General features: G+C 41.2%; 1 protein-coding gene across 10 annotated transcripts in view; it reads right to left on the bottom strand.

Annotated features, from left to right (window-relative positions):
• The window catches only part of HECW1 (HECT, C2 and WW domain containing E3 ubiquitin protein ligase 1), a 481,203-nt gene that overhangs the window by 182,305 nt on the left and 274,719 nt on the right, over nucleotides 1–24,179 (bottom strand). For all 10 annotated transcript variants that reach the window (XM_027539200.1, XM_027539204.1, XM_027539202.1 and 7 more), the window contains one exon: nucleotides 7,124–7,199. In XM_027539200.1, the coding sequence (XP_027395001.1) occupies nucleotides 7,124–7,199 (76 nt within the window). The remainder of the gene's footprint in view (nucleotides 1–7,123; nucleotides 7,200–24,179) is intronic.

The raw sequence follows: 24,179 nt of genomic DNA, 5'->3' as shown, positions 1-24,179 counted from the left end.
TATGTGAAATGAATTGCCAGTCCAGGTTTGATGCATGATGCAGGGTGCTTGGGGCTGGTGCACTGGGATGACCCAGAGGGATGGTATGGGGAGGGAGGTGGGAGGGGGGTTCAGGATGGGAACACATGCACACCCATGGTGGATTTATGTCAATGTATGGCAAAACCAATATAATATTGTAAAGTAAGTAGCCTCCAATTAAAAAAATATATATATATATATATGTATATACTGCTACTGCTGCTAAGTCGCTTCAGTTGTGTCCAACTCTGGGCGACCCCATAGACAGTAGCCCACCAGGCTCCTCCAGCCCTGGGATTCCCCAGGCAAGAACACTGGAGTGGGTTGCCATTTCCTTCTCATATATGTGTGTGTGTGTGTGTATATATATATATATATATATATATATATATATATATATATATATATAAAGAGAAAAGCTGGGCTAGATGAAGCACAAGCTGGAATCAAGATTGCTGGGAGAGAAATATCGATAACCTCAGATATGCAGATGACACCACCCTTATGGCAGAAAGTAAAGAAGAACTAAAGAGGTAAGGAGCAGCAGCTGTGCTTCGCTGGAGCAGCCATGAAGAGATACCCCAGGTCCAAGGTAAGAGAAACCCAAGAAAGATGGTAGGTGTTGCAAAAGGGCATCAGAGGGCAGACACAGTGAAACCATAATCACAGAAAATTAGTCAATCTAATCACACTAGGACCACAGCCTTGTCTAACTCAATGAAACCAAGCTATGCCCTGTGGGGCCACCCAAGATGGGCGGGTCATGGTGGAGAGGTCTGACAGAATGTGGTCCATTGGAGAAGGGAGTGGCAAACCACTTCAGTATTTCTGGCTTGAATGAACAGTATGAAAAAGGCAAAATCATAGGATACTGAAAGAGGAACTCCCCAGGTCAGTAGGTGCCCAATATGCTACTGGAGATCAATGGAGAAATAACTCCAGAAAGAATGAAGGCATGGAGCCAAAGCAAAAACAATACCCAGTTGTGGATGTGACTGGTGATAGAAGCAAGGTCCGATGCTGTAAAGAGCAATATTGCAGAGGAACGTGGAATGTTAGGTCCATGAATCAAGGCAAATTGGAAGTGGTCAAACAGGAGATGGCAAGAGTGAACGTTGACATTCTAGGAATCAGTGAACTAAAATGAACTGAAATGGGTGAATTTAACTCAGATGACCATTATATCTACTACTGAGGGCAGGAATCCCTTAGAAGAAATGGAGTAGCCATCATGGTCAACAAAAGAGTCCAAAATGCAGTACTTGGATGCAATCTCAAAAATGACAAAATGATCTCTGTTTGTTTCCAAGGCAAACCATTCAATATCACAGTAATCCAAGTCTATGCCCCAACCAGTAATGCTGAAGAAGCTGTAGTTGAACAGTTCTATGAAGACCTACAAGATCTTTTAGAACTAACACCCAAAAAAGATGTCCTTTGCATTATCGGGGACTGGAATGCAAAAGTAGGAAGTCAAGAAACACCTGGAGTAACAGCAAATTTGGCCTTGGAATACGGAATGAAGCAGGGCAAAGGCTAATAGAGTTTTGCCAAGAGAATGCACTGGTCATAGCAAACACTCTCTTCCAACAAGAGAAGACTCTACACATGGACATCACCAGATGGTTAACACCGAAATCAGATTGATTATATTCTTTGCATCCAAAGATGGAGAAGCTCTATACAGTCAGCAAAAACAAGACCGGGAGCTGACTGTGGCTCAGATCATGAACTCTTTATTGCCAAATTCAGACTTAAATTGAAGAAAGTGGGGAAAACCACTAGACCATTCAGGTATGACCTAAATCAAATCCCTTATGATTATACAGTGGAAGTGAGAAATAGATTTAAGGGACTAGATCTGATAGACAGAGTGCCTGATGAACTATGGACTGAGGTTCGTAACATTGTATAGGAGACAGGGATCAAGACCATCCCCATGGAAAAGAAATGCAAAAAAGCAAAATGGCTGTCTAGGGAGGGCTTACAAATAGCTGTGAAAAGAAGAGAAGTGAAAATCAAAGGAGAAAAAGAAAGATATAAGCATCTGAATGCAGAGTTCCAAACAATAGCAAGAAGAGATAAGAAAGCCTTTCTCAGTGATCAATGCAAAGAAGTAGAGGAAAACAACAGAAAGGGAAAGACTAGCGATCTCTTCAAGAAAATTAGAGATACTAAGGGAACATTTCATACAAAGATGGGCTTGATAAAGGACAGAAATGGTATGGACCTAACAGAAGCAGAAGATATTAAGAAGAGGTGGCAAAAATACACAGAAGAACTGTACAAAAAAGATCTTCACAACCCAGATAATCACGATGGTATGATCACTCACCTAGAGCCAGACATCCTGGAATGCGAAGTCAAGTCGGCCTTAGAAATCATCACTATGAACAAAGCTAGTGCAAGTGATGGAATTGCAGTTGAGCTATTTCAAATCCTGAAAGATGATGCTGTGAAAGTGCTGCACTCAATATGCCAGCAAATTTGGAAAACTCAGCAGTGGCCAAAGGACTGGAAAAGGTCAGTTTTCATTCCAATCCCAAAGAAAGGCAATGCCAAAGAATGCTCAAACTACCGCACAATTGCACTCATCTCACACGCTAGTAAAGTCATGCTCAAAATTCTCCAGGCTTCAGCAGTACGTGAACGGTGAACTTCCAGATGTTCAAGCTGGTTTTAGAAAAGGCAGAGGAACCAGAGATCAAATTGCCAACATCTGCTGGATCATGGAAAAAGCAAAAGAGTTCCAGAAAAACATCTATTTCTGCTTTATCGACTATGCCAAACCTTTGACTGTGTAGATCATAACAAACTGTGGAAAATTCTAAAGGAGATGGGAATACAAGACCACCTGACCAGCCTCTTGAGAAATTTGTATGCAGGTCAGGAAGCAACTGGACATGGAACACCAGACTGGTTCCAAATAGGAAAGGAGTACGTCAAGGCTGTATATTGTCACCCTGCTTATTTAACTTCTATGCAGAGTACATCATGAGAAATGCTGGGCTGGAAGAAGCACAAGCTAGAATCAAGATTGCCGAGGTTATCTGAGATTATTGTACCTTAGATATGCAGATGACACCACCCTTATGGCAGAAATTAAAGAGGAACAAAAAGCCTTTTGATGAAAGTGAAAGAGGAGAGTGAAAAATTTTGCTCAAAGCTCAACATTCAGAAAACGAAGATCATGGCATCTGGTCCCATCACTTCATGGCAAATAGAAACAGTGGAAATAGTGGAAACCGTGTCAGACTTTATTTTTTTGGGCTCCAAAATCACTGCAGATGGTGACTACAGCCATGAAATTAAAAGATGCTTACTCCTTGGAAGGAAAGTTATGACCAACCTAGATAGCATATTCAAAAGCAGAGATATTACTTTGCCAACAAATGTCTGTCTAGTCAAGGTTGTGGTCACGTATGGATGTGAGAGTTGGACTGTGAAGAAAGCTGAGCACCAAACAATTGATGCTTTTGAACTGTGGTGTTGGAGAAGACTCTTGAGAGTCCCTTGGACTGCAAGGAGATCCAATCAGTCCATTCTGAAGGAGATCAGCCCTGGGATTTCTTTGGATGGAATGATGCTAAAGCTGAAACTCCAGTACTTTGGCCACCTCATGTGAAGAGTTGACTCCTTGGAAAAGACTCTGATGCTGGGAGGGATTGAGGGCAGGAGGAGAAGGGGACGACAGAGGATGAGATGGCTGGATCGCATCACTGACTCGATGGACGTGAGTTTGAGTGGACTCTGGGAGTTGGTGATGAAGAGGGAGGCCTGGCGTGCTGTGATTCATGGGGTTGCAAAGAGTCGGACATGACTGAGTGACTGAACTGAACTGATGAAAGTGAAGGAGGAGAGTGAGAAAGTTGGCTTAATGCTCAACATTCAGAAAACTAAGATCATGGCATCTGGTCCCATCACTTCATGGCAAATAGATGGGGAAATAGTGGCTGGACTTTATTTTTTGGACTCCAAAATCACTGCAGATGGTGACTGCAGCCATGAAATTAAAAGATGTTACTCTATGGAAGGAAAGTTATGACCAACCTAGACAGCATATTAAAAAGCAGAGACATTACTTTGCCAACAGAGGTCTGTCTAGTCAAGGCTATGGTTTTTCCAGTGGTCATTTATTGATGTGAGAGTTGGACTATAAAGAAGGCTGAGAACTGAAGAATTGATGCTTTTGAACTGTGGTGTTGGACAAGACTCTTGAGAGTCCCTTGGAATGCAAGGAGATCCAAGCAGTCCATCCTAAAGGAAATCTGTCCTGGGTGTTCATTGGAAGGACTGATGTTGAAGCTGAAACACTAATACTTTGGCCACCTGATGCAAAGAGCTGACTCATTTGAAAAGACCCTCATGCTGGGAAAGATTGAGGCTGGAGGAGAAGGGGACAACAGAGGTTGAGATGGTTGGAAGGCATCACTGACTTAAATGACATGAGTTTGGGTAGGCTCCAGAAGTTTGTAGTGGACTGGGAGGCCTGGTGTGCTGCAGTCCATGGGGTCGTAAGAGTTGGACACAACTGAGGAACTGAACTGAAATGAATGACATACGATGTGGAGCACCTTTTCATATGATTATTTGCCATCAGTATATCTTTGACCAACCTAGATAGCATATTCAAAAGCAGAGACATTACTTTGCCCACAAAGGTTCGTCTAGTCAAGGCTATGGTTTTTCCTGTGGTCGTGTATGGATGTGAGAGTTGGACTGTGAAGAAGGCTGAGAATTGAAGAATTGATGCTTTTGAACTGTGGTGTTGGAGAAGACTCTTGAGAGTCCCTTGGACTGCAAGGGGATCCAACCAGTCCATTCTGAAGGAGATCAGCCCTGGGACTTCTTTGGATGGAATGATGCTAAAGCTGAAAGTCCAGTACTTTGGCTACCTCATGCAAAGAGTTGACTCATTGGAAAAGACTCTGATGCTGGGAGGGATTGGGGGCAGGAGGAGAAGGGGACGACAGAGGATGAGATGGCTGGATGGCATCACTGTCTTGATGAACGTGAGTCTGAGTGAACTCCGGGAGTTGGTGATGGACAGGGAGGCCTGGCGTGCTGCGATTCATGGGGTCGCAAAGAGTTGGACATGACTGAGTGACTGATCTGATAGCTTCTTTGGTGAAATATCTGATAAGATCAGAAGATCTCTGGCCCATTTTTCAATTGGGTTGTTTTCATATTGTTGAGCTTTAAGAGTTATTTGTATATTTTGGATTAACTGTACTTTACTAGATGTGTCTTTTTCAAATATTTTCTCTGAGTCTGTGGCTTGTCTTCTCATGTCCTTGACATTGTCTTTTACAGAGCAGAAGTTTTTAATTTTAATTAAGTCCATCTTACGATTTTTTCTTTCATGCATTATGCCTTTGGTGTTGTATCTAAAAAAACACTACTCTACCCAAGGTCATTTAGGCTTTCTCCTATGGTATCTTCTAGGAGTTATATAGTTTTGTGGTTTACGTTTAGGTCTGTGATCCATTTTGAGTTAATTTTTTAAAGGTCATAAAGGTCTGTGTCTAGATTCTTATTTTTTTTTCTTTTGCATGTGGATGTCCAGCTATTTCAGTACCACTTGTGGAAGGGACTATTTTGCTCAACTGTATTGCCTTTGCTCACCTTTCAAAGATCAGCTGACTATATAGGGGACTATTTCTGGGTACTCTAGTCTATTCCACTTATCTATTTTTCTTTTTTTTTCCTCACAAGTACCACACTGTCTTGATTACTGCAGTTTTATTGTTAGTCTTGAAGTTGGGAAGCATAGATCCTCCAACTTTGATATTCCCCTTCGACACTGTGTTGGTTGTTCTGGGTCTTTTGCCTTTCCTTATAAATGTTAGAAATCAATTTGTCAGTTTTCACAAAATGACTTGATGGAGTTTTGGTTGGGACTGCACTGATTCTACAGATCAGTTTGGGAAGAACTGACATCCCTACACTATTAAGTCTTCCTATCCATGAACATGGAATATATCTCCATTTATTTAGCTCTTTGATTTAATTCATTAGAGTTTTGCAGTTTTCCTTATAAATAGCTTATACATATTTTGTTAGATTTATACCTAAGTACTTTATTTGGGGAGATGCTAAATAGAAATAGATTTGTGCTTTTAATTTAAATTCCATTTGTTCATTGTGGTAGATAGGAAAATGACTGGCTTTTTGTATATTAATCTTGTTATTATCACTTATCAGTGGATTTTTAGACACATGTTTGCTTTACTGGGGGCTCACTTAGACATGAAAAGCCCTGGTTGACTGTTCATTTTCCAAGGACACTCATGAACACTCATTCATTTTTTTGATCTCAGATCTCTGACATTAATGGCCTGCAAACCATTTGTTGGTTTGACAGTGAGCTAAAGCAATAGTTTTCAAACTGGGCTTGATAAAGTTCTAAAGCTTCATGCCATTGTGTCTTTGCAAAGACCACTTTGAGTAAAATTAAGTGAATGGGGCTCTGAACTTTCTATATCATTTTTGCTTGAGCAACTCAGTTTTTCTTTATATTTTTAATTTTGAAGTTATTTTAGATTTAAAGAAGATTTAGCCAATTTCCCTACTAACATGTTCCAGAACTATGGTACATGATGAAAACTAAAAAAATATTAAATGACTCTTAACTATTAACTAGATACAATTAACAAAATTACAGGCTTCATTTGGATTTCCCTGCTCTTTGCACAGATGCATTGTTTTGAGCAGTTCAGTTTTTATCTGTTTTTCCAACTGGATTTCATGTGAGATTTTATTTAGATAAAGGTCTGCTAGCTGCTTCTTGTCTCAGATTTTCCCTACCTCCACCTTATAAGTTCTCAATTACTGCTATTTAGCAATGGAGGAAAAGTAGAACGGTAGCTTCTCATCATTTCATCTCATCTAAAGAATGCACCTATTCCTTATTGACCTCTCCAGAATATTTATAAGGTCAAGGGGAATTTTAAAATATATTTTAAAATTTTGTTTTACAGATGGAGAAATTGAGGCAAGAGGTTGAGTAACTTGTAGGTAAGAGTCAAACTGAAGATGTCTCCTGATTGCTGACTGACATTCTTATTTTTTCCACAAAGGCCTTCAGATGAGCAAAACATACCTGAGAGAGAAAAGCTGATCAGCCTCCGACTTCCTTGCCCTTGCACGGTCTCATCAGAGCCAATGCTTTTAAAAATCTGTAAGAAGGAAAATGGGAGACAAGCAAAAGAAGCATTGAAATAGATACACTCCAGTACAAACATGCTTAATCACAGTTCTTTCTGTAACTACAGAATACAAACACAGAAGTATAATGATTTCATTAGGCTACTATCAATTAGAATAAGCTTTTAGCAACCTAATGTCTTTTCCAGTAATAGAATGGGAAATGCTAGTGAGGATGAGGGGGTACTTCTCAGAGAAATGGAAATCAGCAAACATAATTAGTGTAATATCAGAGGTCCTTTATAACTACCTATGTAAATAATGCCTTTTCATATTCAAATTTGCAAAAAGGTATTTATTAAAGCAGACCCTGAGGCAGTAAAATTGAGAGGTCAATAGATGTTTACTGTTGTAATTACAAAGTGTTTCTATTAGCAAAGTATAGTTAAAACTGCCGTATCTCCACTTCTTCTGATCTGTACTACTATCTAGAGATTCCCAGGAAATTTTGTTTATTAGGGAGGAGCTGAGCATGACATTAAGAAGCTACTCTGAGGTCTCTTTATTTAACTGCCTTCCTGGGAAGTTTCAGAACACAGCTGTTACTTGGGTTATCTTCATCTAGTGAGAGTGAAAGTCACTCAGTTGTGTCTGACTCTTTGGGACCCCATGGACTATACAGTCCATGGAATTCTCCAGGCCAGAATACCAGAGTGGGTAGCCTTTCCCTTCTTCAGGGGATCTTCCCAACCCAGGGATCACACCCAGGTCTCCCGCATTGCAGGCAGATTCTTTACCAGCTGAGCCACAAGGGAAGCCCATCTTCATCTAGTAGGTATTTGCAAATCAGGTTGCTAAAATGCTTTATTTTCCATCATTGCTCAACACTGATCTGTTAATGGATTAATCAAAGCAGCTAGAGTTCTTGTTTCCATTCTCTTCTAGGCAAGTTTTACCCTGAAATGATTCTGAGTATATATTCAAAGGCAGAGTTACTTTTGCATATGTTACATATTTGGAGAAAATAATACCAAAAAAAAATCTGAATATAAAGCAAATCTCTACCAGGTCCACTTTTTAGAAGATAAGCTATACTGAAGAAGAGAAAAACAGAAAACTCAGTGACCTCTCACTCAAAGTCTCTTTGTTTCTAGGTTGTGTGGGTTTAATCTCTCTCTGCCTGTCAGTACTCTTGATGCTGAAAGAGCTGTGATTGGATGTGACTGTCAATTTACTTTATTTGAGACTAAGAGTAATGACTGGGCATCACTAAGGCTCATAGTTTCGGCCCAAGGAGAGTCCAAAAGAATTATTAGAACACCTCTTTGTTAAGCAGGTGCCCCTGGTGGCCTTCGATGCTTGGCTGCAGCTCATGTGCCAATCTTCCCAGTATGTCTGCTGTTAGGCCCACATACAAGATGCATCTCAGGGATTCTGGGCTGCCCAGCAGGTGGAACCAACGTGCGTGACATACGGAACGGGGTGAGTTGGAACACTGCTTGGTCTGAGGTATCAGCCCTCTTCACACATCTTGCTCTTTCCCAGTTTGTGTTTGTCTTTCTCTTTGCCTGGCTGACCCAGAGCAGCAGAGGTCAGCAAACAGAGCAGAGACTGCAACCTCAGGCTGGACCACTCTTCTAGCTCTCAAAGTAGCCAATATGCATGGGTCTAATCAGGATTCAAAATTTCTTCATGTTGAAGACTTCTCTTCATTTTCAAACCTACGCCTGGACAAAGGCCATGTTGATATGGGCAGACTGGCCACACCCCCTTCTGGTGCTATACTTGCCGAGGTGGGACATTTGCAACTGACTGCTCCTAATTCTAGTTTAAAGATGTCAACATCTAGCTTGTTTCATCTCAGAAGTTCATCTTCTAAGTTCCTTGAGAGCACAATAGAAACTCTACTTTTAATGGAGCCTTGCAGATATAAGTCTAGAGTGTATGCATTCCAATTTATATTTTTTATAAGGTATAGGATTAAACTGCATGTCTTCCTAGGCTAAATGAGCTTAAACATGCGATGATAAAAAAGAATAGTATTCGTTCTTTCTTACTTGGTGCATACATATTTTGATCCTCATATTTAAAGATTTTTCTGTTGGGTATTCAGGGTATTTACAAAAAGGTTCTTCATGTATACTGGATTGAAACAGGTATGCAGACAAAAAGATAATGCATATTTTTCAAAAGCTACCAAGCTCAGAAGAGAGAAACACACTGTAAACTCCACAAAATTCTCCCTAACTCTTGGCTTTTTGCTAACATTATTTATCAAGTCATCTCTGTGCCAGACTGATGATACAAAGAGGGAGGCAGTAGTAACTGTGAAAAACATTTTCCAGGAAGTAAAGGTGTTTGGGAAAGTTGTGTGTCCCAACTTTTTGTTCAAGATGACCTCCAGAGGCTTGTCTGAAGTTAAGAAATCTGTTGTACTCACAAAGAGACACTACCATTTACTGACTATGAAAATGGTGTGGAAACTCAGCCAAAACAGTCCATCAGGGAATTGCTTATTTTCTCTGGTCTGCACATACTTTTGGCTTTTCAGTCTGTCTGACTCCCTTCTGTTATTCCACCCACTGGGCACATGGTTGTGATGTTGCCTCTCAGACACAGTGCATGGTATCAGTGTTTATTTTGTACAGAAATTATCTCTGTACCTCCAAGAAGAAAATGCATGCTCAGCAGGGCTGCTATTACACACAGTGGCCAGGCACTTCAACTTGGGAGGAGGAACCCTGGAGAGGACTCAGTCTAGGGGAGCAGAGACAGCCTGGAGTGTGGTCCAGGCTGCCACTGTTAGTGTGCTTGATACATGATGTGGGCCCAATATTTTCAGCATGGTGCCGGGTGGGGCACAGGTGGGCACAGGTCAACAGATGAAGATCCATGGTCAGTGTGCTCACAGCAAACTGCGACTCCAGCGTTATGGGAGGACTGATAATGGGCTCAGTGCTCCTGGTGGGCTGCCCCTGGGGAGGAGTATGCAGGAGTTCCTTTCCTGACAGGAACACTCCTCACATGGCAGCTTGGAGCCATATCTGGAGTGAACAAGGCTGGGGACAGCCCTACCAAGGAGGCAGACGAGGTCCCAGGAAGCAGCACAACCACCTAGATTCCTGCAGTCACAGTGCTCTGGCCCCCACCACCAGTCTAGCACTAGGGTCTGTGATGAACACAACAGAGAAATGTATGTGACCTTGGGTTACTTATGGGCAAAACTGCGGATGCTGCACAGCCAGTGCATAGGTTCACTGTGACCACATAAGCCTCGTGGATTCAGTGTTCGGCTCCTTGGGGAACGAGGACACAAGAGAACTTTATGAAAGGAACCTTATGAAACCCAACCCGTAGGCCTTCTACTCCAACAACTGGGGAGAGGACCTTGCCTCCTGACAAGGCTGTGACAACCATGGAGCAAACAGGAGGCCATGCCCAACATTCAGTGCAGGCTCTGGATACCATACCAATCACACCCACTATAATGGACAGCAAACTGAGAAAATAGCCTTTGCACCAAAAATACTGGACTCACACAGTCTACACAAGGATGCTCCCACATAAAAAGAGCCCTTCAAGACCACAATAGATAATTTTCTCCTAAATTCATAGAGACAGAGAAATTAAAAAACTCCCAATTAAAAGAATAAGAAAAATCCCCTGAAAGAACAAAAAAATAGAAATACTTATTCAGGCTACCAGACCCCAACTTCAAAAAGGAAGTAATAAAAATGCTGAAAGTGAAAGAAAGTGAAATCACTCAGTCTTGTCTGACTCTTTGTGACCCCATGGACTGTAGCCTCCCAGGCTCCTCCATCCATGGGATTTTCCAGGCAAGAGTACTGCAGTGGGGTGCCATTTCCTTCTCCAGGGGATCTTCCCAACCCAGGGATCGAACCCGGGTCTCCTGCATTGTAGGCAGATGCTTTTACTGTCTGAGCCACAAAGTAAGTCCCTAAAATGCTAAAGGAATTAATAAACATTATTATTGTCAGGTCACTGTAACAATGAACCAGAAACTGTAAAGAGGAATCAATCAACATTAGATAACTCAACTGCCAAGATAAAAACTGATCTCAAAGCAATGAGTAGTTCACTAAATAATGCAGAAAAATGAACAGGAAGACAGAATAATGGACATCACCCAATCAGAAGAGCAGACAGAAAGACAAACCAAAAAATGAAAGTGACAAGCAAGATCTATGGGATAATATGAAGTGTGCCAAGCTACACATAATAGGGGTTCCAGAAGGAGAAGAAAGAGAGAAGGAACAGAAAATGTATTTGAGGAAAGTATGGCTGAAAATTTCCCAAATCTAAAGAAGGAAACAGATATCCAGGTACAGGAACCTAAAAAACCTACACAAAGTCATATTATAATTAAAAAGACAAAAGTTAAATATGAAGAGAGGAGTCTAAGGGCACCAAGAAGAAAAACAAAGAATATCATACTAAGTGAACTAAGTCAGGCAGAGAATGACAAATATTATATAATATCACTTATATGTGAAAAATAAAAAATACAAAGTAATATTTATTCAAAATAGAAACAGACTCACAGACACAGAAAATTTATGGTTAAAAAAGGGTAAAGAGAGGGAGGAAAGGAATGAATTAGGAGTAAGATTAACATATAGAAATTATTATACATAAAATACAAGCAACAAGGATTTATTATTTAGGTCAGAGAACTACATTCAATATTTTATAATAACCTACAATGGAAAATAATCTGAAAAAATAACGAGTCACTTTGCTGTATACCTGAAACTTACACAATATTGTAAATTAAATATACTTCAATAAAGGAAATTAGTTTATATCTACATAGATGAACATTTTTCATTATTAGAGTGAGAGAATTTATCAATTTTTTCCTTGTTACATAAATGTTTGAGAGAACTGTTTATACAGTAGGTGCAATTATAGTAACATCTTTTATTTACTTTAGTCCTTTACAAGCTACATATAACACAAAAACATAGTAATCAATCAATACAAATTAATTAAAATTGCCTCTCCATGCACAACCTCTTTAAATCTTTTTTCAGCATTTATGACAGCCAAGAATTGGAACTACCTAAGGGTGCCTGGAGAATCCCAGGGACGGAGGAGCCTGGTGGGCTGCCATTGTCTACGGGGTCGCACAGAGTCGGACACGACTGAAGTGACTTAGCAGCAGCAGCAAGGGTGACTGCAGCCATGAAATTAAAAGACGCTTACTCCTTGGAAGGAAAGTTATGACCAATCTAGATAGCATATTCAAAAGCAGAGACATTACTTTGCCAACAAAGGTCCATCTAGTCAAGGCTATGGTTTTTCCTGTGGTCATGTATGGATGTGAGAGTTGGACTGTGAAGAAGGCTGAGTGCCGAAGAATTGATGCTTTTGAACTGTGGTGTTGGAGAAGACTCTTGAGAGTCCCTTGGACTGCAAGGAGATCCAACCAGTTCATTGTGAAGGAGATCAGCCCTGGGATTTCTTTGGAAGGAATGATGCTAAAGCTGAAACTCCCGTACTTTGGCCACCTCATGCAAAGAGTTGACTCATTGGAAAAGACTCTGATGCTGGGAGGGATTGGGGGCAGGAGGAGAAGGGGACGACAGAGGATGAGATGGCTGGATGGCATCACTGACTTGATGGACGTGAGTCTCAGTGAACTCCGGGAGTTGGTGATGGACAGGGAGGCCTGGCGTGCTGCGACTCATGGGGTTGCAAAGAGTCGGACACGACTGAGCGACTGAACTGGACTGAACTGAACTGAAGTTGCAAAAGCCTTTGTGACCAATCACTGCAGCCATTCACTTTCTCAACACCAGCACTACTGTAGTATTCTGAAGTGCCCACTTGGTTGCTCCCTAAATGCTTTTCCATCCTCAAGCCAATAAACACAGTATGATCTAGAATGGATGGGACAAGACACATGCCTTTTCTTAATGACATGTGAAAGAGGAAGAGTGGAAGGATAAATTGGAAGAAAGAACCTACTTTAGCATCATTCCTTCCAAAGAACCCCAGTACTGGTCTCCTTTAGAATGGACTGGTTGGATCTCCTTGCAGTCCAGGGGACTCTCAAGAGTCCTCTCCAACACTACAGTTTAAAAGCATCAATTCTTCAGCACTCAGCTTTCTTCACATATGTTTGCTTTCCTGAAATTGATCTGCCTGAGAATTCATGGGGTTGCAAAGAGTCAGACACGACTGAGCGACTGAACTCAACTCAACTACTCAACTCAAACATATGGAAACTGAGAACCTGAAATAATTGTTCTTATTACTCCTGGGAATATCATCATGTACCCCCAGGGAAATATTTACCCCCTGTTGAAAGCAGTTGAGATAGATGAAAGGGTGATACCTGACTTGAGATAGAGCAATGCTAACTGCAGGTGGTTGAGAAGTACTTGAGAGACATGCCTAGATGAGGTGGCAATGATATGCAGAGTATATCTGTGAACTGTTAAGCATTCCAAAGATTCCTAGAAATATTTAGTGATAAAAGCTGGATTTCTTGCAGTCAACATGGTAGAATCCCAGAGTGCTTGAACATGTAAATGAAATAGCATCTGAGTTTTAAATAAGAGGAAAATGCTGTTCCTGCTATTCTCTCATGAACCAATCACGCAAAAGCAACAAGAAGAAAAACAAAAGGCAAACTCCATCCTTAATAAAACCACAAGATATCGACAACTCTGAACACAATGTATGGAGTATGGCTGCTATATGCACTGGAGGGAAAACTGGGGTATGGGAAGACACCAAGTCAAGATGCACATGACCGCAAATAAGGAGGAAAGAAGGCAGTGTAAGCACCTTGGAATATATTGAAGAAAAATGCAGAAGAAGAAAAACAAACCGAAAGCTATACCATATTCTTAAATAGAAAAACTCGAAAATGGTAACAATTTCAGTACATTCTTAGTTAATCTATATCATTATGTGATCGCAGTGAAACTACCAAGAGCATTTGAAATTGGACAAGCTAACTCAAATTTTCCTATGCAAGAAAGAAAAACCAAGAACAAACAAGATTCTATAATAAAAAGGGAAAATAATGAGGAAGAAATGCTGTAAAAGATACTTAACCATATTATGAAGCCAGTGTAATGAAAACCGTGTGATGCTGGTACATGAATAGTTATAGCAACAAAATAGAAGGTACAGAAATAGACCCCAAAAAGTAGGAAATATAACAAAGGTGAATTTTCAAATCAGTGAAGAAAATGGGACATCTGGATAGTAAGTCTGGAAGATGGAGATGCATTTGGAGTAATGCCTCATATTATATAATAGAAAAAAATTCCAAATTGATCAAATATTTAAATGTTAAAATCAAAATCCTAAAAGCATTGGGGAAAAAGATGGAAGAATATTTTTATGATCTCAAACTTGAAGAGTTTTTCCTGCCGGTGAAGAAAAGCTCTGAAGTCACAAAAGAAAACACTGATAAGCTCAACTCTGTAAAAATAAAGATGCATACTTGGAAAAGCCACCATATATCAAAAGATAAATGACAAACCTGGATAAGTATTTTCTTTATTTTTTTTTAATTTTTAAATTTATTTTATTTTATTTTTTTTACTTTACAATATTGTATTGGTTTTGCCATACATCAACATGAATCCACCACGATAAGTATTTTCAACTCACATATTCAAAAGTCTACTTTCTTTCTTGTCTAAGAAACAAAAACAACAACCAAAAGAAAGTAAGTTTGAACAAAGCATATCAAACGATAGTTTATATTAATAGAAAGGAGAATCAACTCTAAAAATTAAGAAGTATTTGACCTTGACTACAAGAAGAAAAAATGCTAATCAAAACTACAAGCTGAGTTTTCACCTGTCACATTGGTAATAAGCAAAAAGCCTGAGAACTCGCAGGGGTGATCTGCCAGGTTTTGAGCTGTCTTTTGACTCAATTCCCACCCTTCTAAGCCCTGTGATGCTGGAGTGGAGAATGCTCACAGCATCTCTGCTTTGCCACCTGGTGCCTGCACAGCCTCTGCCAACAGGAGGTACAAGAGGGGAAGAGGAAGATGGAAAGAAGGAAAAGAAACTAGCTCTGCTCTCTCTGCTTCCTGTTCTGGTCCATATTACCCCAGCAACTGTTTTCACCTGGGGCTTCAGTGCTTTACCACTGCAGCAGCTAAATCCAGTTTGTGGGTTTTTCCTAATACTCTTCCAACATTGAAAAGTCAGTCTGACCTTTCCCCTCTTAGTGAAGCAGCATCAATAACCTCAGAAGTTCAGTCTGGGTCCGTGGGGTCCCTCCTCTAAGATTGCTGCTGCTGCTGCTAAGTCACTTCAGTTGTGTCCGACTCCTTGCGACCCCATAGACGGCAGCCCACCAGGCTCCCCCGTCCCTGGGATTCTCCAGGCAAGAACACTGGAGTGGGTTGCCATTTCCTTCTCCAATGCATGAAAATGAAAAGTGAAAGTGAAGTCGCTCAGTCGTGTCCGACCCTCAGCGACCCCATGGACTGCAGCCTACCAGGTTCCTCTGTCCATAGGGTTTTCCAGATAAGAGTACTGGAGTGGGGTGCCATTGCCTTCTCCAGCACTGTTGAATAAAATCCTCCTCCAAAGAGGTCTGCATTTCAGTACTGTAAGGTCCTTTCTTTAAGCTTCTAAGTTTTATTTCAATCTCTTCACTCACTCCTCCAGCCTTAGAGATGGCAGCTTTTCTTTTGCACTTACTACCTTACTGATACCTTGAAAGTGAAAGTGTTAGTCACTCAGTCATGTCCGACTATTTGCAACCACATGGACTGTATGTAGCCCACCAGGTTCCTCTGTTCATGGAGTTCTCCAGGCAAGAATACCGGAGTGGGTTCTTGTTTTAATTCTCTTAACAGATTTTTTAAAATCTGTTTAACAGTTATTCATATGAAACTCTAAGTAACTGGTATGGTATCCAATTTGCTCTTAACTGATACAGTGGCCCAAAGTGTGAAGACACAGGCAGTCTCACTCATTATTGCTGCTGCTGCTGCTGCTAAGTCGCTTCAGTCATGTCCAACTCTGTGCGACCCCATAGACGGCAGCCCACCAGGCTCCCCCATACCTGGGATTCTTCAGGCAAGAACACTGGAGTGGGTTGCCATTTCCTTCTCCAATGCATAAAAGTGAAAAATGAAAGTGAAGTCACTCAGTCGTGTCTGACTCTTAGCGACCCCATGGACTGCAGCCTTCCAGGCTCCTCCGTCCATGGGATTTTCCAGGCAAGAGTACTGGAGTGGGTTGCCATTGCCTTCTCCTTCTCATTACTGATGGGAGTGTTAATTGATACACACACACATTCCCAAGAGAGCTGGCAAATGACCATTAATTTCATGTCTATGAATTTATCACAAAATTACTCAGTCATGTATTAAACACTATGTATAAAAGGAAATCTATTGTGGCTTTGTTTATATAGAGCAAAAGATTGGAGGGGAAATGAAAAGTTAATGGATAAGGGAATGCTAAATAAATTACAATGTATTCATTAGTGAAACACTTTGCTGCAATTAAAATATATATATAATTTTATTTTTTAAAAAGCCAAATCTGTTGGTGGCCAGCAGAAGATTGTGTAGGGTTATCAAGAAGGCTCCTGGAATTGAATTAAGACCTTTGGGATTAATTCACATGTATCTCTCCTACTCCCATTCTCATGTCCTCTTTACATCTGCTTTTTGAAGTTATAAGTATAAATGCACACACTGTTGTAAAGCCCAAAAGTGAAATTCAGTAAAAAACAGAGTGACGATCAAGTCTTCATACCCTTGCAGGGGAACTTCCATTTCAGAAGAATGAAGACACATGGCTCGGTTGACCAGCCTCCCTTCTCATTAGATCCCTACAACACCATTCAAATCCTAGCTTTCCTTTCACGATACCTCTGCATGAAGATGAGGCGGTCTGCTAAAAACACATGTGTCTCAATTACCCCGTCATATGTGCTCTTTAACCTATATGCTTCATCTTCCAGTCTCTAAGAACACAGAGGCTTCTCAGACAGGTGTGATCTTATTCCTAGGAGTAGATAAGTGTGCCAGGGGGAAAGGGTGCCTGTCCTCGAGCACCACTTTTACTCAGAATTTTGGGTAAATCTATTTTAAAAGCAAACATGAGGAAAGTTAAAGTCGAATACAAAATATAGATGCATTTTGAAGGTAATCAGGAGTTTTCAAAGAACTCTCTTGCATGTGAAAGACCACTCTGAGTTGCTTCTCCAAGTGCCCCAGATCTGGGTTAACTTCCTTTGGTAAAAGTAGGAGAAGCTCCCTGTAACACACATGGCATTTCCAAAGGGGTGTGAACACATTATGCTTGATTCTAGCATGTTAACTCTATTTACATAGCCACGATTATTCCAAACGAATATAATGACTTCTTTGAGCCCAAATTGTTGATTAGCTTTGTGTTTAGTTACAGAACAATTAACCCATCAGTAATACCAGGGGATAAAATTCATGACTTTCATTAAGCCTTTATATATTAACCTGACCAAGATAACTCTGACTCCATAGTTGATAATGTGAATCTAAAAATCAGTTGCAAAATAGCATCACATTATACCTAATAAAATCTTCAAGCCATGGCATGTCAGTAACCAAGAGTATGGAATCAGGGATTCCATTTTAGATGAGAAATCAGTGGTTCCTGTGTTCAATATTTTTGCATCCAAGATAAAGTCTATTAAATAAGCTGATACACCTCCAAGCCACCTTAAAAAAACAAAAATCAATCCAATCAAAAGCCTAAGTTCCATTTCTACCTCCAAATCTCTGAAATGTTCCAATGAACAACCGATAAATAAACACACCTCACAGATGTTTACAGAGCACTTTTGAGAACGTCTCTTTCATGGAATCCTCACAATATGACAACTAGGTGGTTAGATGTAGTTCATCTGAAGTCCTGAAAGTTTACAGAAAGTTCTGTAAACTCAAAGAACAAAGCCATCTTAAGGGGCTAAAAGAATGAAACATAAAATTCCAACAGTCAACGGCACCCTCAGGCAATTTCCCCAACCTGCAGGACACCTGTGATGAAAGACTTAGACGGCCCCTCCAAGGGGCAAGAAGACAAGTGACAGGGATGAGAGCTGATGGTGTGCCAAGCACAAAGCCAGTTCTTGTGGACACACTCTTTTAACAGAGTGTGAATTAGACATTCTTCATGATCCTCACTGCAGTTTACAAACTTGAAAGCTGAGCTCAGATCAATGACTTCCCAAAATTCAAGGGGGAGGAATCTTGGGGTCATTTTTTCAGACCCAGCCTGGCTATTGGCTCTCTTTTGCTCATATTCTGTTCACATTTGGTTCATATTCTTACTGCTCATCTCTGCCTTCTGATCCTGCAGTCACCAAGTCAGCTTCCAGAGTCCTCACACCTTCTGCTTTCCTTATTGCCTTGAGGGCAAGATCCAGACTTCCCAATTTCAGGGCTCTTCTGCTAATCACAATGGGGAAAAAGAGAGGGGTTGGAAAAATGAGGCATTTCTCCTAGTTTTCATTGTGTGAATTGGACACAATGTGTTAATTAGAGATGGTTTTCTTTATACTGACTACTTTTGGGGACAGATACTAACACCAAGAGCAAATCCGGTTGGGGCGAAGGACTGCTATGTTTGAGATGTGAGGCATTTGGCTTCCTAAAAAGGGTAAGAAATACTGGGAAGGAGAATGCTAGCTAGGAGTAATCAGATAGCAGATTTTCCCTGATGACTTTTAGATTCTTTAGCTACTCTTTTGAACACAGTTTCTGTATCTACAGACTACTCTGAAAGTGGGCACATGACAAGCACTATCAAATTCTAAAAAATGACTGAGTCACTGTTTGCTCTAGGGCAGAAGTTCACTACCATGAGCTGCTTCAGAGTCACTACAGGGCTTGATACAAGACAGACTGCTGGGCCCCACCATGGAAGGTCTAATTCTGTAGGCCTAGGGAAGGCCTGAGAGCCTGTACTTCAAGTTTCAGGTAAGGCTTTTGCTGCTGGGGGACCACACCTGGAGAAGTATCAGTATCAAGGGCCTTCCTCTTTCAAATGGTAAAGGAAAGATGTCTCCAACTCTTATCTCAAAAACTGGCTTGATTCCAGTTCCAAGCCCCAGAAGTGGGTTCTGTAATGCCTTAGCCCCTGGAGCCCCCACCTCCAGCATTCAAACCTGTACCTTCTATTAAAGACAAACAACCCACTTTTCTGCAGATCTTACTTCCTTGCCTAGAGGACTGTCATCTAATCGGCTGGTTCCTCAATCTGCAAGGCGCCTTCACTCTACTCTGTGGGCTTATCACTCTTGAGTGATTCAAATCTGACAAAAGGCATCTGCTGGGGCACCAGTGAGTCTGCAGGCTGTATGGCCTGGTGACATATTTTCTTTGGCTCATACTATATTTGAGTTTTCAAAATATTAGTTTTCAACATACTTTTAAAAATCAGAAGGTTTACACAAAATGTGGGTTTCAGATTTTTAAAGTATCAGAGTATCTAGCAGGGAACAACTAAAGCTGAGAAACTGCCACCCTGTTGAGAAACACAGCATCTTCCTGGCCCTCCTCTCTGGGACTACGTGCATCAATCCTAACACACTAGTGCTTTCCATTTTAGGGCTCAGCAAACAGGTTGTGGCTATCCACCAAAGCATCCTATTTGTAACTGGAAAGCTTTTTCTAGCCTGGCAGTGTGAAAATCAATGATTGGCCTTAACATCCTTAAGATCACCTTAGATTTGATGGAATGTGATACTGACCTGACCTGGCTATCTGGAAGCTTTTGAATTTTTAATCTTTGCTCTGGCATGTATGTATGTATGTAATAACTTTTACTTCTTTCTGTTTTATTAAAAATAGTTTATGAGGTGAAATTCACATAACATGAAACTGACCATTTGATGAACAATGCAGTGGTATTTAGCACATTCACTATCTAGTTTCTAAGCATTTTAATAATTCAAAATAAGGCCCTATATCCTATATGCATCAAGCAGTTTCACCCCTCTCCTCTCCTTCCATAGCCCCAGAAAATCTCTAATTTTATTTCTATCTCTGTGAATTTATATATTCCAGGTATTTCATATAAATGAAATCCTATATGGCCTTTTGTGAATGGGCTCTTTCATTTCGTATAATGTGTGCGTGTGTATTTATGTGTGTATATGTATATGTGTGTGTGCATATATATATATACGCACACACACATACATGGAATTGGGGCACATATTTAGGGAGGCTGACAAATCCCAAGATCTGCAGTCAGCAAGCTGGAGACCCAAGAGCTAACTGTGTAAATTTTACTCCAAAAGCCTGCAACTTTACTGAATTAATTGGTTAGTCTGAACAGTTTCTTGGTGTAATCTTTAGGGTTTTCTATACATTATAAGATCATACTGTCGCAAACAAGACAATTTTACTTCTTTTCAATTTGTGTGCTTCTAATTTATCTTTTCTGCCTGGCTAGGACTTCCGGGACTATGTCAGATAGAGTTGGTGCACACCAGTAACGGAAGACAGAGCCTGATTTGGGCCCACAAGCAGCTGCAGTGCTGGAGGCTGCGGCTGCTAGTCGTGCTGTCCGGTGGCTGCACAGTCTCCCCGAGTGTGCGCACACAGTGCAGGCTGACGACAAAGCTTAGGCTGGCAGCACGCAGGGGCACAGCTGGAGGCGTAGCCCCAGGTGTATGTGTGATGATGATGGTCAGCCATGGGGTGTGGAGGATGGCATCTTGCACTTGTGCATCCTCAGAGGCCCGGGCTAGCTCCTGTTGTGGTTCCCAGGCTCTGGCAGGGGCAGGGAGGGACTTAGGCAGCTTGCATGAGCAAACAAGAATATCTGTGGGGCAAAAGCTGCTAAAATCTGCAGGAAGTCCACAACAGCTGTGCTGGTCATTGGTTCCTTCTTCACTGGGAAAAGCCACTGGGTTTGCTTATAGAGCTGGTCATTGTGAACCACAATTACTCCCACCTTATGGCAGCTATTGGTAGATCCTGCTTTTCTTCCTTGTTCCTAGCCATCTTGACATTGGTGGTTTGGGTGCAGTGAAAGCCAAGAGAGATCTTTGTGTGTAGTGCCCTCAAAGCCTGGGAGAATGCAGCTGTTCAGCCTGCTTTCCCTTTCCTAGTGAGGAGAACTCTTTCCAGCTGAAACAGTTTGGTACTGAGCAGTGCCAGCCTGGGGAAGTGCTGTATATTGTCACCCTGCTTATTTAACTTATATGGAGAGTACATCATGCTAAATGCCAGGCTGGGTAAAGCACAAGCTGGAATCAAGATTGCTGGGAGAAATATCAATAACCTCAGACATGCAGATGATACCACCTTTATGGCAGAAACTGAAGAGGAACTAAAGAGCCTCTTGATGAAAGTTAAAGAGAAGAGTGGAAAAGCTGGCTTAAAACTCAATATTCAGAAAACTAAGATCATGGCATCAAGCTCTGTCACTTCATGGCAAATAGATGGGGAAACAATGACAGACTTTATTTTCTTGGGCTCCAAAATCACTACAGATGGTGACTGCAGCCATGAAATTAGAAGATGCTTGCTCCTTGGAAGAAAAGCTATGAAAAACCTAGACAGTATATTAAAAAGCAGAGACATTACTTTGCTGGCCAAAGTCTGTCAGTCAAAGCTATGGTTTTTCAAGTAGTCATGTATAGATGTGAGACATGGATCATAAAGAAAGCTGAGCTCCGAAGAATTGATGCTTTTGAACTGTGGTGTTGGAGAAGACTCTTGAGAGTCCCTTACAGCAAGGAGATCAAACCAGTCAATCCTAAAGGAAATCAGTCCTGAATATTCATTGGGAGGACTGATGAAGATGAAACTCCAATACTTTGGCCACCTGATGCAAAGAACTGACTCATTGGAAAAGACTCTGATGCTGGGGAAGATTGAAGAAGGAGACAACAGAGGATGAGATGGTTGGAGGGCATCATTGACTTGCTGGACATGACTTTGAGCAAGCTCCGGGAGTTGGTGACGGACAGGGAAGCCTGGTGTGCTGCAGTCCATGGGGTGGCAAAGAGTCAGAAACAATTGAGCATCTGAACTGAACTAAGCTGAACAGAAAACTAAGACAACCTTCCTCAGTTTGTTTCCTTGGTCATCCAGAGCTCATTTTCAACACATTCTTTTGCCTTGAGAGAAACATCTGCCTGATCTTAGAACTGACAATAGTTATGTTTCTCCTGAGTGACTGTGCTCAATTTTCATCACCCTGGAACCTGTGAACAATACAACCAGCCTTGTTCCTTTTGTAGCAAGAACTACTTGAACACTTAGAGATCAATCCCCACCACAGCCCCTGTAAAACATGTGCCTGCAATTGTCATAGGCACACTTACCTGAGTCCTATCCTTCACTGGCTAAAAGTACATGCTCCTCTATTTTATAAGCCTAAAAACGCTTTGCAGATCAAGCCAGGGCATGTACATGTGTATACACACCCATATCCACACACGGGCAAGAATGCACAATATTCCTTGTGTTTACAGACTTTAGTCTGTAAAGGACACTTAGTAGGGGCAAGAAACTGGCAGTTCATGATTAATTGAGCTATTGAGTTCATTGTGTTAAATTTAAAACCCTTGGAAAGGTGTTTGGAGGTAAAGAAAATATATTAATTGGAAATATATATAACATATATAATTCCAAATAATACAATTATTTGGAAATATAGCTAACCTGTCTAAAGATGAGTTTATTCTGTTTCCCAACTTTTTGTATATACGTGTGTGTGGATAATTCTCATAATACAGCACATAGAATAATTATTTTGTATCATATGTGTAAGACTTATCTCCCTAGTCTCCTTGAAATTATCAGATCAGATCAGATCAGATCAGTCGCTCAGTCGTGTCTGACCCCATGATCATAGCACGCCAGGCCTCCCTGTCTATCACCAACTCCCGGAGTTCACTCAGACTCACATCCATCGAGTCAGTGATGCCATCCAGCCATCTCATCCTCTTTCGTACCCTTCTCCTCTTGCCCCCAATCCCTCCCAGCATCAGAGTCTTTTCCAATGAGTCAACTCTTCGCATGAGGTGGCCAAAGTACTGGAGTTTCAGCTTTAGCATCATTCCTTCCAAAGAAATCCCAGGGCTGATCTCCTTCAGAATGGACTGGTTGGATCTCCTTGCAGTCCAAGGGATTCTCCAACACCACAGTTCAAAAGCATCAATTCTTCGGCGCTCAGCCTTCTTCACAGTCCAACTCTCACATCCATACATGACCACTGGAAAAACCATAGCCTTGACTAGATGGACCTTTGTTGGCAAAGTAACGTCTCTGCTTTTCAACATGCTATCTAGGTTTATCATAACTTTCCTTCCAAGGAGTAAGCGTCTTTTAATTTCATGGCTGCAGTCACCATCTGTAATGATTTTGGAGCCCAGAAAAATAAAGTCTGACACTGTTTCCACTGTTTCCCCATCTATTTCCCATGAAGTGATGGGACCTGATGCCATAATCTTCGTTTTCTGAATGTTGAGCTTTAAGCCAACTTTTTCACCCTACTCTTTCACTTTCATCAAGAGGCTTTTTAGGTCCTCTTCACTTTCTGCCATAAGGTGGTGTCATCTGCATATCTGAGGTTGTTGATATTTCTCCTGGCAATCTTGATTCCAGCTTGTGGTTCTTCCAGTGCAGCGTTTCTCATGATGTTTCTCTGCATAGAAGTTAAATAAACAGGGTGACAATATACAGCCTTGACGAACTCCTTTTCCTATTTGGAACCAGTCTGTTGTTCCATGTCCACTTCTAACTGTTGCTTCCTGACCTGCATACAAATTTCTCAAGAGGCAGATCAGGCGGTCTGGTATTCCCATCTCTTTCAGAATTTTCCACAGTTTATTGTGATCCACACAGTCAAAGGCTTTGGCATAGTCAATAAAGCAGAAATAGATGCTTTTCTGGAACTCTCTTGCTTTTTCCATGATCCGGTGGATGTTGGCAATTTGATCTCTGGTTCCTCTGCCTTTTCTAAAACCAGCTTGAACATCAGGAAGTTCACAGT

This window comes from Bos indicus x Bos taurus, chromosome 4, assembly GCF_003369695.1.
Source record: "Bos indicus x Bos taurus breed Angus x Brahman F1 hybrid chromosome 4, Bos_hybrid_MaternalHap_v2.0, whole genome shotgun sequence".
Lineage (NCBI taxonomy): Eukaryota > Metazoa > Chordata > Mammalia > Artiodactyla > Bovidae > Bos > Bos indicus x Bos taurus.
This window is presented reverse-complemented; position numbering and strand designations above follow the sequence as displayed.